This window comes from Pseudomyrmex gracilis, unplaced genomic scaffold (genome assembly GCF_002006095.1).
Source record: "Pseudomyrmex gracilis isolate BER0280 unplaced genomic scaffold, ASM200609v1 scaffold_271, whole genome shotgun sequence".
Taxonomy (NCBI): domain Eukaryota; kingdom Metazoa; phylum Arthropoda; class Insecta; order Hymenoptera; family Formicidae; genus Pseudomyrmex; species Pseudomyrmex gracilis.
Genome location: NW_018020855.1, coordinates 173,092 through 188,924, shown reverse-complemented (window position 1 = coordinate 188,924; position 15,833 = coordinate 173,092). Strand labels below are relative to the sequence as shown.

At 36.0% G+C, this 15,833-nt stretch overlaps 1 protein-coding gene across 1 annotated transcript in view; it reads left to right on the top strand.

The window, feature by feature from the left end:
• Positions 1-15,833, top strand: part of LOC109859609 — a 39,427-nt gene that overhangs the window by 8,370 nt on the left and 15,224 nt on the right. The window contains exons 2-7 of the mRNA XM_020437997.1: positions 7,350-7,455; positions 7,582-7,697; positions 9,735-9,894; positions 10,576-10,609; positions 13,984-14,125; positions 14,731-14,910. Of these exons, the coding sequence (XP_020293586.1) occupies positions 7,389-7,455; positions 7,582-7,697; positions 9,735-9,894; positions 10,576-10,609; positions 13,984-14,125; positions 14,731-14,910 (699 nt within the window). The 5' untranslated portion in view covers positions 7,350-7,388. The remainder of the gene's footprint in view (positions 1-7,349; positions 7,456-7,581; positions 7,698-9,734; positions 9,895-10,575; positions 10,610-13,983; positions 14,126-14,730; positions 14,911-15,833) is intronic.

Below are 15,833 nucleotides of genomic sequence, written 5' to 3'. Positions count from 1 at the left end.
AAAAGCCTCTATAGAAAAACATATATATCTCACTATCGAAAAAGACTATATTCTTAAATAAAGAATATATTCTTAATTTCAGAAGAATATCATCTAAAATCTTGAAGAAGATTTTTTAAGTATAAAATCTTCTACTTACGAGAATATCATTTTTTCGGTGTATGCATATATATATATATTATACACCCTTACGAAAAAGAACTACTGAAGTAATATATTGCGGCAGTGGTACGAAAAAATTACTGGCATTCTGTGTAATTGCCAGTAATATTCTCAATGATTCCTGTAATATCTAATAATATTCTAATGTGATTGTCAGTAATATTTATATTACTGACTTTTTATTTATATGTAATCGGCAGTAGTTCTTTTTCGTAAGGGCACGTACAGTTTCCGCTCAACATCTTAGAAACGGCTCGTATAAGGCTTTATATAATTCTTGGTTTATTAATTTTTATTCTACTCTCTTGAATCTTTTGAATCTTCTCTGGAACAAAAGGACAAAAAACATACATCTCGAAAAAAAGCAAACTCTCCTCTTTCTTTCGTGAGATATGTTTCTTCCCTAAGAATTTTCGAAATACACACCGATCATCAGCAATTGTTTTTTTTTTTTTGATTCGCTTTTTGCGTTTCTCAATGCGTTAATTAGATTGACATATCTGATCCAACGTTTTCTTTTTTCTCTTAAAGAATTAAAGCGCGCGTCGCGCGAGATTGATTAATTGATTGATTGATTGAGGCTTTATTTATAATGCGCTCTCTCTGGGAAGCTTCCTCTCAAGCGCAGAAATACAAATGAAATTGATAATTAACATAAAATAAAATAAAGTATGTAAACAGTAGATGCTTGGTAATAATACGGAACAAAACGCGAAAAAAAAATATAAATGAAAATAATAAAATAAAATATGAAATGATATAAAAAATAGAATCAAATATGATAGTAACAATAATATAATGACTAATAAATTATATAGTAATCTGAAAGAGAGAGAGAGAGAGAGACAGAGAGAGAGAGAGAGAGAGAAAGGAAGAGATAAGTGACACACACATCGAATCGAGATCGCAGTCCCGTCTCGTCACGACGAAGTCGGGAAACGACATTGGCGACAGAGCCGAATCCTCTTTTGTCGCAAATGAAAGACGTGGGAAGAGGGAAGGAGGAGGAGGAGAGCGCCGGGAGAGTTGGTAGCGCAAATGTTGTGTGAGTAACAAGGAGGACAAAATGATCGGAGGAAATCCCAAGCGAGACGGAGAAAGAGAAAGAGAGAGAGAGAGAAGAGAGAGAGAGAAGAGAGAGAGAGAGAGAAAGAGCGCGACGAGAAGGGAGGAGAGGCGAGGTCAACAAGGTGCCCGATATGGTATCCCGCGACCGCCGCGAGTGCCATTTTACTTACACGCACCGGCAACTCGCGTGTAACACACGCGTGTGCGCGATCGCGCGCCTTCCTACGCTGCCTACAATTAGCAGCCGCGATCGCGCCGGCTCTCTCTCTGTCGCTAACCTGCCGAATGCAATTTCGCACATCCGCGCGCGCGCGCGCGCGCGCTCACGCGGCGCAGCGCAGCGGCAACGACGCGACAACGGCGTCGTTTCTCTCTTCCCTTCGGCGGGATGTCCTTGNCGCGCGCGCGCGCGCGCGCGCTCACGCGGCGCAGCGCAGCGGCAACGACGCGACAACGGCGTCGTTTCTCTCTTCCCTTCGGCGGGATGTCCTTGCGCGCAAAGGAAACACGCGCGTTATGCTAAAAGTATGTTCATTTGTTTGTCACGATGCCCATAATTGGCGCGATGCGCGGTGACGCCTCTGACTTTATGCACTTTATGCAATTTTCTAGTTTTATGTATATATATATATCTCTGTATGATAATCCGCGCTCGCGGATCTAAAAAGCAGAACGCTCTCTCGAAAGATGTAACAATAATTTTGTTATAGCTTTCACGCGTTGATTGAATATCTGTGACGTAACTCTGAAGCAAAAGGTTGAGTGTGTATTCTCTTTACAAAAAAAAACACACACACACAAAAGAACCAAGACGCACGCTACAAAAAAAAAAAAAAATTGTTTCAAAATCTTCAAGATTTCTCTCTTTGGTAGACTTTGATTTTTTTTCCGCGAGTTAATCGACGATCCTTCTGGGAATAACGTCGGATCGTCTGGAACAAGAAATCGAACCGCGTGTCGCTCATTTGGTTCGCTTTTTTTTTTTTTTTTTGTTTTTTTTGTTTTTCTTATTTTTGTTTTGCACCACACATCAAGTCTGTCTCTACGGCCTTCCTAAGATGGGCGCAGCGGGGCCGTAAAAATGCGCGCGCGCGCGCGCGCGCGCTTCGAGGTCGCGTCGACGAGGAACAGATATCACAACGCGCGCAGGAGAAGCTCTACCGCACTTTTGCGCACGTGTGCTTGTTTAGCGCGTGAATCATTTCGCGAGTGCGATTATGCACAGAGCGCTCTATAAAACACTCGTCGCGCTTTATACCTGTATAACCCCCCCAACTTCGTCGCTTTGCCCTCTAATGTCCGCCGCGCGCGTTATATTCGGAATCGTGGCCGGTCGCGCGCGCACGCACGCACGATGTTGTTTTCGGCGGGGCTCTCTCGTCTCTTCCTCGTGGGTCCTTAATATCCGACCGGTCTATTTTTAAGCGTGACTAGCGAGAGGTATGTGCATGCGCGCGATGACGCAATCCTATGGTCTTTCCCCTTATATTTCCTTCCCTGCCGCTCCTCCTCCTCCTCGCGCGCGGCTTCTCAGCGATGGGATCGAGCTGGATTCGATCGACAATTATATACGCGCGGCGTCATTTTGCAGCGAGTCGCAAAGAAATTTGTAACAATTGTTGCGGTTAGAACCCGTTGGATGTTTTAAGTGTCCGATCGGACGATTGGCGTCGACAGAAGGACCGCGAGCCGTACGTGGTTCAAAATGTCGTTCAAAAAAAATGTTGTTTCAATCAAAACAAAAAATTTCAATCGGCTTCTATCGGCCTCTTTGTTTTATTACTTTTGTTGTAACCCAGCAAACACAGAATATGACTGTGCTATGTAACATAGAAGTAACAGCGTAATATACGTACACCGAAAAAATTGTATTCTTGTTTCGAGGAGATATCCCACTTACTTTAAGTATATTTTATACTAAAATAGGCGCCAAGAAGAGTTTCTTATTTTAAGAGGAAAATTCTCTAAATAGTATAATATTGATAAGAATATATACTGATTAGAATATAAAAAGCCTCTATAGAAAAACATATATATCTCACTATCGAAAAAGACTATATTCTCAAATAAAGAATATATTCTTAATTTCAGAAGAATATCATCTAAAATCTTTAAGAAGATTTTTTAAGTATAAAATCTTCTACTTACAAGAATATAATTTTTTCGGTGTATATATATATATATATATATATATACACGTACACCGAAAAAATTGTATTCTTGTTTTGAGGATATCCCACTTACTTTAAGTATATTTTATACTAAAATAGGCGCCAAGAAGAGTTTCTTATTTTAAGAGGAAAATTCTCTAAATAGTATAATATTGATAAGAATATATACTGATTAGAATATAAAAAGCCTCTATAGAAAAACATATATCTCACTATCGAAAAAGACTATATTCTTAAATTAAGAATATATTCTTAAAAAAATAAAGAATATATTTTAATTTCAGAAGAATATCATCTAAAATCTTTAAGAAGATTTTTTAAGTATAAAATCTTCTACTTTACAAGAATATAATTTTTTCGGTGTAATATAACAGCTATACTCTATTAACAAATTAGTTACACTCTATTAACAAATCGATGTTATATAACTTTGTTTTTTTTATAATTGTAATATAATTATGTCATATATTTATTACATCGCTTGTGTTATTAACTGGTAATGACGTTATAACTTTCATACAATATTTCTATAACTATATGTAACAATTATACTTACATTTTACTTACATGTTATATTCGTATTATATAACTGCAATATACGAGATAATTAGGAAATTACAACTAACATGGATGTTACATGCAACGACCCGTGTTATATCACTTGTTACATTTGTTTTGTTACGACAATGTTGCTGTTATATATATGTGTTTGCTGGGAAAAAATTGTGTAACTTTTTTTTGCAAAGAAATGAACGATAGAAAAAACTCTTTTGTTCGATCCTCTTTCTTCGGAAACAGATGTTGCGCAGAGAATCGTCGTTTCTTTTCTCATCTCAATCCCATCACTCTTATATCCTCCACTCTCATTGCTATTCTATCGAGATTACTCCATTCGGCCTATCGCTCCTTTGTTACCTCTCTCTCTCTCTCTCTCTCTCTCTTTGTTTTCCTACGCACTCTCTTCACTCCGCACAAGATTGTGTCTCGCGTTTTCCACACGTTCTTCGTTTATAGCGACTATATCTTGGCTAGTTTTCCATTAACTGCCTATATCCGGTGTAATAATATGGGCATCGTTATACGCGCGCTTACGCGACGTAGTTTCAAATAGCAAATGGCCCAACAACTCCTCTCGAATTGTTCTCGCGCGCGAAAGCAACGTTCAACATATATAACGCACGTGTGTGTGTGTGTGTGTGTGTGTGTGTGTATGTACGCACGTGGTGAGTGAGAAAACTTTCTTACAATTCGCACGTGTTGCCATATTTGTTTGCTAAAACAAAACTACTCGGAATATTTTCTCGCAAACAGATTGCATTTCTAAAATCCGTCATCTCGACGTCGGATTTGATTGTTTCTCTAGTGTTAAGAGTATATATCTTTATCATATTTTTTGCGCCTCTTTCCGGGTACCGCACGTGCCGCGCGTATAAAGACATATACGCTTCAACCTAGACCTCACTCTTTAGACCTCGATCCGCGAGAGTCTGCGTGTTAATGTGAATTCGTTTTATGAACAGCACGTTGCGCTACACACACACACAGAGAGACCGATCCTCCGGATATCATTAATCTTCGCGCACGTAAATGAAATGTTTTCACGCTTTGATACAAAGCGATCACAGTCCTCGCGTCTGTAGACGATGACTAGAAAATTCGCTCGATCAAATCAGTACGGTTCACGTCCGAGGAGGTCGCAAAAAAATGTGCGACGCGCGGCTTGAATCGACTGGTTGTCTTCTCCGCGACAGATGCACGATATAGTATTGGTGTTATTTTATTCCCGAGAGTCTCTCGAATTTACATTTTCGAGATTCGGTTTCGGCGGGCTCTCGACTTCGAGTGGGTGTAGCCGATCAATTCGTTAAATAAATAGCTATTGAGTTGCTTAATTGCTTCGACGAAAATAGGAAAGATGAATAGTCATGAAAATAAAAAGGAAGATCGAAGGAAAGAGAGAGAGAGATAAAGTAGAAAACTCTTTTAGCCAGTAAAAGAGATCATTTATTTATTTAGTTTTTTTTTATTTTTAGTTTTTTATTTTTTTTTATTTTTGTGTTCTTTTAGTTACATATAAATGAATTATTAACGACAGCTCTTGTGTAAGTTCACATTATTTTTATATATTTTTATATTTTATATATTTTTATATATTTTTTATATATTTCTTTTCAATGTTGAAGAATCAAAAATTAAGATAATTTCACGTACTTAAGCTTAAATAAATAAATTGAAAAGTTTGTGTCATAACTAAATATTTTTTTTATAAAATTGTTAGAGTGGTTTCTAGAATGGACTTGTTTAAAATCGTTCGTCTAATCGTCAACAATTATTTTTGACGAATTAACTAACGTTGAAGATTTGCGTTTTTTTTTTTTTATTATTATTTTAGTGTTAGCAATAAAATTTTCAAGTAACATTCGGATCTGATTACTCGAAGCGTTTGATGTTGAAAAACCAACACGCAACTGACAATAATAATTGAAAAATTATAACTTTGTGCAAAACTGTCGTAAAATATTATGCCGTGTCTATCTCGACGTGTATTAGGATCGCGCAAAACAGTTAATGCACCGAGAAATCGTTTTATAAGCGTTTTATTACTATTAATTGCGGCAAGAAAAGTTCAGCGTGTTCTCCTTACATTGCGAAACGTCAAACTGGCGTTATATGTTTGCTACGCGGCAGGTATCTATTTCTACTGCGGTAACGGTATTATCTCGTTTTAATGGGATATTAAGAAGAATTACGCGACGTTTCCTTTTACAGACACTCGATGCCGGAATAATTAACGCGTTGATCGCGAATATCTCATCGAATATCTTACAGATCGGATATTGGCATACGTCATTCGACGAGTTTGAAACGTTCAATGCCTCGTCTTTGCTTTTAACCAAAGTAAATGTAAATAATTTATGAGCATCGCAAATGTGTATATGCATATATAACCTATACGTATTATAAAGGATATATCCGTGTTTTATAATTATAGATATACCTTACCGTTAATAGCACCTGCCATAATGTAAGAGTACATTTGCATAAGAAATTTATAATCAAAAAAAGATTTCCTAAAAGATCTCAATTCCAGAAATCTTCCGTCAGTTCGAATTTTTTTTTATACCACTTTGTCTCGTTATTTTTGTTTGTATTGCCGATTTTATTTCTTATCGCATATATTTGATCATTTATTGTCCGTTTATTGTTCGTTTATATATTTTTGCACATTACATACATATTTATGTTTATATTTGTGTTTATAGATTTTTTTAATTTGGCCAGTTTGTCAGTTCTTACTTGTACGTTGCGGCCTCACTAGAACATTTATAGTCTGTCGACACCGGCGTTAATTACCAGCACTCTTTATTGTATTGAAAATGACCTAAACCACAGGTCAAAAACGTTCTACTTTTACTTTTATAATAAACAAAGTTAAAATTTGCAGCTCTACATCTGCTTCTAAGAGCCATTGTTCTGTTAAATATTTTATAGATTTTTTGTTACATATTGATATGCAGTTAAGGGTTGACCTTCGGTTCGTTGTGGAATTTTCAAATAAAATGTGTGCAAAAAACGGCTTTGATTTTCAAAACATTTTGAAATTAAACTGCACTTCATTATTGCAAAACAACCTGCACTTGATTCATCAAAGCCGTTTTTTGCACACATTTTTATTTGTTATATATGTTTATATATTAGGTCTACCGGAAAGTTCTGTCCGTTTTTGGAATAAAACGAAATACAAATTTTTCTCAATTTTTCAAAAATAAGATATACAAATTGCCCTCACGCTGGCAAGAAATCATTAATAATAATGGCAATCATATTATTTAATAAAGTTTATTGAACGGTAAAAAAAATTTCTATTTTGTTTTATTCCAAAAAACGGACAGAACTTTCCGGTAGACCTAATATTTTTATGTTTATATATTTGTTTATTACTTGCAGTGACCGAGGACGCTCTTACTCTAGAAGAGACAACTGGCAATGGATTCCCACGTAGGTCTCGACTACATCGTGGATAATCCTGATTATTGCATCAAGCTCGCCTCAGGTAAAGTATATAGTACCTGCGCGTCCGACTTCACAATCATCTTAACTCTCGTGAGAAAGAGAGATACTTCTTACGTACGTACGTACTGCGCATTAACATTTTGCCGCGGATATGATATGCTTTCAGCTTTGGAAACGGCATGTTCGTCCGTAAAGAAGCAAGTCGTGGAATTGCTGTCGGCGCTCTGCGTTTACAGTCAGGACGGCAGGCAGAGGGCCATCGATACTCTTCACATATATCAGGTGATTCAAGTACTTTCGAACATTTTTTTTTTTTTTTTTTTTTTTTTTTTTTTTTTTTTTTTTTTGACGATTTTGAAGCAACGAAGAAGCGTGGGTATTACGGGTATTATCTCGTTGCCGTGTGATTTAAATAGGAAATTATTGTTTAGTTCAACGAAGAAGAGATTCGCGCTTGATCGAAGAGCGATCTTATATAATTCTCCTCCTGAAACGCGAAGAATTTCTCACGGGGGAGATTCGCGCGAGTGATACAAAACCATCAGAACGCACCGTTCGGCGTTGCACAAACGCCGCGTACGAAACCGTACGTTGTAAAATTGTCCGCGTGCTAAACTTAGGTAAAAGAGTTCACACACAGTTCAAGGTCTTCCTTTGAGGAACAAAAGAAACGCGAATTGCATACTGTACAATTTCGTACGTGAACGCGTTGTATCTCCCAACTCTAAGACGCGCGAGCCATGCGAATGAGTTGCCGCGCCATTTCTTATTATTAACAATAATTGCGAATTCCGCACGATATGTTTGTTAATTATGAGTTTCGCTATATGTGACAACACAGTTGCTGCACGCACTACTCTCGAGAAACAAGAAAAGACATTGTTGTTCGTGCAATTTGATTGTTTTTCGTTACGTATGCTGAGAGTTTAATTTTTTAATAACACATAAAATGGCATATAAAAAAAACATTACACCGAAAAAATTGTATTCTTATTTTGAGGATATCCCACTTACTTTAAGTATATTTTATACTAAAATAGGCGCCAAGAAGAGTTTCTTATTTTAAGAGGAAAATCCTCTAAATAATAATATTGATAAGAATATATACTGATTAGAATATAAAAAGCCTCTATAGAAAAACATATATATCTCATTATCGAAAAAGACTATATTCTTAAATTAAGAATATATTCTTAAAAATAAAGAATATATTTTTAATTTCAGAAGAATATCATCTAAAATCTTTAAGAAGATTTTTTAAGTATAAAATCTTCTACTTACGAGAATATAATTTTTTCGGTGTACTTATGGTTTAAATGTGTTTTATTTGATTGTGTTTTGCCGATGGGAAGAGTTCAATCAATAATAAGATGCGAGAATATTGATTGACGGTGTTTTTTTGCGACGGCAAAAACTTGACGATAAAAAAAAAAAAAAATTGAAAACCAAATTTAAATCTTTAAATGTGAACAGTGACGATGACCTCGTGAGAGAAAATAAACGGTGTGTGGAAGCGAGACGATACGAGACAGTAACATAATGTTCCGTGTTATATTATAAGTAAATCTTTAAATCGCCTTTGTGTGCAATTAATATTGATTTTTTTATCGATCTACAGATTCTTTTAGACTAAAAATTATTTTTTTTAACAATTAAAACTGAAATTATTTTTTTTCTTAATTAGAATAAATGGCCGCAACAAATTTCAAAATTAAGTAAAATAGACCTTCACACCCGGTAAAAAATTTTTTTATATATACTTATATATACTTATACACTTTATATATACTTATACACAAATTAAAATAATTATATCTAATTATGCAAATTTATATGCCGAATATGTCCATACAATTTTGTACATGAAAAATTTTTTACCGGGCAGCCTTTGTAGTATGAATCTTGTCAAATGCTACCAATGTTGTAAGGTTTTTTTTATTATTAATTTCTTTATATTTTTTTATATGTGTTATATTTTTATTTTTTATTTTTTATTTTTTCTTTGTTCTTTTATTCAGTGGCTGATGATGATCTAAAATAATAAAGATCGAAACGTTCCACTCCTATCTATAATACAAGTTTTTTTCTTAAGTACAATAGTTTTTCTGTTATTGTTTTTATTTTTCCTAGTTTTGTTTTTTATATAATTCTACTTTACGGGTGTGTTGTATTTCTGTTTTTTCTTTGTGTATTAAAGAATTTTCTCGTTTATATAAATAAAATAAATAAAGTCAATATCTCGATGTTCCCCGGACGCGGGAAATAAGACGTTGATATAACGGGAAATTTCACGTGACATATTGTTTCCGGTTTCGACAGGAACGGAAGGGCGAGCGGTATCGATTGCGGGTTGTGGTCGACGAGCTGCAAAAAGCGACGGCCGAGGATTACCAGACGGCACTGTTAGCGTTCATAAATTGTCTGGTCATCTCGACGCCGGTGCTCAAGGATCGCATACGTATTCGCAACGAGTTTATCGGTGAGTGAGAGACTGCAAGCGACACTTGAGGCTCATGCGGGCGGATATCATTAAACACACGAACGCGGCTTCCTTATTGTCTCGAGATTTATTTGCGGCTCTTACACAGTCACGTCTTTTTTTTTCCAGAAACACGGATGAGTGAACTGTTAGTTCGAATGTTTACAGTTTCAAACGTTGTTATTGCAAATTTATACGCGTTTTAAATATAAACGCAAATTTAAACGTTGTTTTAAATATTCGTAAACATCTAATTTTGTACAAAGCACATTCAAAAATTCCGGCCTGTTACTTTTTTTTTTATGTTACTTACAATAATCTTAATCTCCTTCCTTTTTAATTTCTTTTTTTTTTTTAAACTGCACAGTTCACAGTTTCTCTTTGATTTGATTTAATAATCGGATTGTAATAAAGATAAAAAATTTTAGTGAAAATCAAGTGAAGGCTCCAATAATATAAACAAACTTAAGCAAGTAAATTGGCCAATGTGAGCCTAAACACATCTTTTTCTGAAGATGATCCCCAGCCGGGGATCGAAACGTTAAACGTTTTTGAATAAATTTAATTTGCAAAACATTTACACACTGTTAACTGTGTTTAGGCTCACATTGGTCTCAATTTACTTGCTTAAGTTTGTTTATAAAAAATTTTAATTACAATTTCTGAATTTTCGTGTTTCAGGTCTCAAGCTTCTGCCAATTTTGAACGAGCTGCGGTGAGTAGACGACGACCTGGATTTTCACACCTGGCATTTTCATTAACTTATTAACACACATATCTCTTAACGTTATGGAATAATAAATAATCATCTCAGTAATGTACGAAAAAAAGACACTTTATTGTATCCATGTCACCCTCTCCCTCCCCGGGTAAAAAATTTTTCATATATATACTTGTACACAAATTAAAATAATTGTATCTAATTATGCAAATTTATATGCCGAATACGTCCATACAATTTTATACGCGGAGAATTGCTTTTTTTTTTTTAAGAGAATGGCTTCAGGGATATTCCATATCAAATTACAAAATAACTCTATTAGTATCATATTAAATACAAAAAAAGTATATAAAATTATATTTTTACTATATTTAAAAAAAAATTTTTTGATATATAATCATATATACTTATATACGCAAATTAAACTTATTATATCTTAATTATGCAAATTTAATATACCGAATATGTCCATACAATTTTATACATGAAACAATTTTTTACCGGGTCGCACGCCATCTAATGTCACGTGTGCACGTGTAGAGATAATTACGCAAAAAAACCGAGTGGTTCGCTAACGAGGGAGGATTCCTTCTTTTTTTTTTTTTGTCGCACGATGTTGATATCTGCATGCACTAATCAAATAATAACGGTTTTAATAATGGAATTTTATCGCAAACAACGTAACACGTCACTTAAAACGCATCTTTGTGTAAGAAAAAGTTTTCTTGAGAAACATCTAGTTAAGTTTGTTAATAAATATTTCTCTGAGAGAGGAATTGTTTGTCGAATAAATTCAATGTAACAATTGAGCAAAGAATATTTGAGACAACACACTTTTTTGTACGTGTATGAGAGAGTAGCGAACGAGCCGCAACGAAGAAGAAATAGAATCAAGTGGAAATTCGTGAAAAATTTGTCTTTTCATCGCGATCTCGTCAAAAACATTCTGATTGAACAAGAAAAAAAGAAACAAAAAAAAAAAGAAAGCAAGACACTGAGAATCTCATTGTTTTCTCAAACAACAAAAAATGTGTGAAGTTAAATTTAACTACAAAATTTTCTTTCTTTTTTTTGTTTCCATTCAAACGATGTTGCTCATTAAAAGTGAAAAAACAAAAAAAAAGAACAATTGCTTTCCCGTCTTCGTGAAAAAAAAAAAAAAAAAAAAAAAAAAAACAGAACGAAAATAAGAAAGAGTCGCGGCGCTGATGAAGAAGAAGGACGAGATGGAGAGAGAGAGAGAGAGAGGAGAAAGGGAGACGAGAAAAGCCTGAATTTAACTTCTCTCGCTCTGGCGATGCACCTGTGACCGCATCTCGCGCGCGGCGCCGCTGGAGCGGCGGGGATGCTGCGACGACGACGACGCGGCGGCGTCATCAGAAATGCAACTGCCGTCGCGAGATGCCGGCCGGCCGGTGTCTTTTGTGTGTATATATCCGTCTCTCCACCATCAATTCCGACATCTCGATCCTCTCGCGCCGATTGATAAAGCCGTAAACCGGTATTTAAACCGCCGCGTTTAAATACGTTTATCGCTGCTGCTCTTTCTCTCTTTTTCTCTCTCTTATTTTTTTTTCGTCCAGAATCTTTATCTTCAACCGGTCCAAGCGATCGTCACAGTAAGCGGTAAGAAAACAAGAGGAAGAAAAAAATGTCGTTATTACAATTGCAATCATCTCGATTGTAATTTTTTTTGTGCGGGGGTTTGCGCCGATTCGCTTATGCGCGCAATGTTGTTATTATTTCGCGCTCCGCCCTGACTTGGTCCTGATATCGGTCGACAATTAAACAAAGTGCGTGTTGCTTTCCCAGATATATAATTGATATATATATATATAATTGTATTGTGTATTATTCAACGTGCGATATCGCGTCTTCGTGGTTCGTCTTCCGGTTCGTCTGTTTCGCTTTTGTTTCCAAAGACTTGCTCTCTTTATTTGCGCTTCGATCGAAAAAAATTGTAACGTTCCAACACGCGCGTCGATGTTTCCACGAGAAAAAAATGTTAACTACTCCGTGTGACCAATTCACTTTTCGCGGAGAACTACCGTTCTTCCCGACGTGGTGAAATAATTAGAGAGACGAGAGAGCGTTTCGCTGTTTCACGCGCACGAAAATCCCAAGTATTTTAAGGGAGAGACGCGTTTTCGAGAATTCTCTCTCTCTCTCTCTCTCTCTCTCTCGACCGCATACTCTTCTTTTTGCTTCTTTATCGTTGCGCGGTTTTCTGGCATTGCTTCTTCCTGTGAGTCATGGCCGCGCTCGCGTACCGTCTTCTTTATCCGTTTCTGTTTTGTTCGCCGGTGAAGATCGATGGCAGGATTGGACCTACGCGGAGAGAGAGTATTTTGGTACACGCTCTCTCTCTCTCTCTCTCTCTCTCTCTCAAGTAGGACTCGCTGGAAACTTCTCAAACTCTATTCAGAATGTTTGACTTATCTCTCTCTCTCTCTCTCTCTCTCTTTTCGCGCGGAGTTTTTAATCTCACAATTGTTGTGCGTCTTTAGTCTCTTCGAATTTTTTCATCGATCTCTTTTCTCCTTCTGGAGTTTTCTCGTTGTTCGAGACGAGTTCTAGCGAAGATCTAGCGAATTTTTTGCGAGTTTTTTTTTTTTTTCACTTAAATTATAAATTTTGCGTTCAAATCATTACACAAGATGTGTGTACTAATTAATAATTGTGATCTATAAATAATGTGTCGCACCCCCGCAAGCGGAGAGACGTGCGTCTCTCTTATTTTCTTTTGTCTTATAATGTGACGCGCGGTGCTTTTTTTTTTTTTTTTTTTTTTTTTTTTTTTTTATTCCGATCTATTTATTATATTCGAAGATCTATGAGACGTCTCCGCGCCGACTATTTCCGTGCCGAGGAAGCGGAATGCGACCCGGAATCATTTGAACTCTCCGCCCAACTGGTAAAAGTACCACGTTCTTCATAAATGTGATTTGCGCATTCGATAAGTGATTTTTCAGTGTGTTGCTTAATTAAACATTGTAATTTCATTCTCGAAGAAGAAATAGTAAATTAACAAATTAACATTTTTGTTAATTAAATTATAATTATAACATAATTAAATTATATTATAATTAAAAACAATCTTGATAAAAATATGTTTGCGGTAATAAAAATAACTCCAGCAAAATAAAACAATTCACAATTTTCGAAGTAAAATGCAGCGTGTGAAAAATCGAATCGTGTTAAGCGAGGGAGGATCTTTGTTCCTCAAAAAACTTTATAGAAGAATAGGAATCGCGTAATCTAAAGAAAATTCGCGCCCGAAATAGAGCGAACAATGGCGTATTATATCTACTCGAAAGTTTGAAAATTATATCCTCATATCGGAAAGGGGTGATGATTTTTTCTTGCAGAAAGAGTCACGCGCCGGATGTAAGGGTGCAGCTGGACGCGTTCGACGATCAACGAGAGACCGACGAGGAGCTCGCCAATCACGGACCGCCCGGGATCGATCTCTCTTCTCACGTGGACGTCTTTTACGCCATTCTCGGTCAAGTGAGAAACCTTTTTTTGTTGTTCTTTTATTGTCTTCGGCAATAGTTTGTCATCGATATTCGTTTATTATATATAAAATGTTTCGCGCGCAAATTAAATTTTAAATTAAATTTCAAGTTTTCAATTAATTTCAAGTTACAAAGAGAGAAAATATTATAATTTTATCATTTTCTCTCTTTAAGTAAGTTACGCTAGTCTAAAATGCGTCAACAACCACCTTTTCATAAATTTAATTTTAATAATTTACATTAAAGCGCGATCATTAAATTATTTATTTTATTATATTAATATCTTTCTATCGCTCGATATGATACCTTATTTATTTGCTTATTTGTAATTTCAATTTTTTTTTACTTGTATAATTTTATTATTTTTAAAAGCTTCGTACGCACGTACACAAATTGTTTTCATATTTCACTCTGTTTGTTTGTCAAAAAATGAAGAAGCATCAATTTTTTCAACGTTGACCGTTTTTCCGGTCTGAAACTTCAATCAGACCCGGTCGGGTCTCATAATAAAAGCGCTGTTTGTGAAGTAACACTAATCGAGAGATCCAGGCTCTCACTTTAACAGACGTCTGACAAAACGCAGCGGTGTACTTTTAGGTCGCAGACACTCCGCAGGAGATACCCTTTCTGAGTATCCTGCAGCATCTGTTGCGTTTGGATCCGAAAGACGCCGCGAGTGATCTAGCATGGGACACAGCGGAGACTCTGGTACATCGCGCCACGTTGCTGGAGAATCGTGAGGACGCCACCAAGTTGCTGAGATCGCCTAGTCTTCAAGTAAATAGTCTTGTCTTTTGCTTTGCGCGTTTCTTTTTGCAAAATACAAAAATTAACGAGAGAAAACGAGACCGACTTGGAATTTTTGGCACGATATAGATAAAAACGATCGCGCAGTTCTCTCACGTACGGGTAAGTGAAACCCGCGTGAATGTATTTATTGGCTTTGTTCGCGTTTGAGGCTTTTCCTCTTGCGGAGAGGACTTTCGCCGATTATACAATCGGTGGTGGTAAACGACGACGCGTCGCGCGTCGATTGTGGAAGAGAAGTCTCTTTCGCGATGGCGTGATTTTGCGCATTACATCAGATCGCGTTTTAAAAATTCGCGCTATACCACGCGCGAATAATCCCCCCATCGTCAATGTCAAACCTGCCCGCGCACCTTAACGCGACCGAATGTAATACTCACTTGTAGGTAATATACATCGCTGCGCACTTTTACTTTCTGCTTGTACTTGACCGAAAGACGCGAGTCCATAAAAGAAGAAACTCGTACCACGCTTGACGTCTCGATGAATCAGCGTAGCGTGCATTTACACACATAGGACTTAATCATGTTCCTTGTTTAAATCGCGCGAGAGATTTTTTTGTTTGGTTTCTTTCTTAATTCAAACTTAAATTCAAAAACACTCATATTTTCAAATGTTCTCGGAATTTTTTTTCTTCTAAATTTTTGTCTAAAGAAACAATTTGAACAATTTAATAAATACGAGAAGAGAAAGGAGAGAAATCTAAAAGTAAATTCTAGGAAATAATAAAAATGGTATCATAGAAGCCTTACGCTGGGTGTTTTTGTTGCGTAATAAATAAATATATATATATTTATTTATTTATTAATAAATAAATATATATATATATATATTTATTTATTATATATATTTATTATATGTATATTTATATACACATATATATACATATTTAT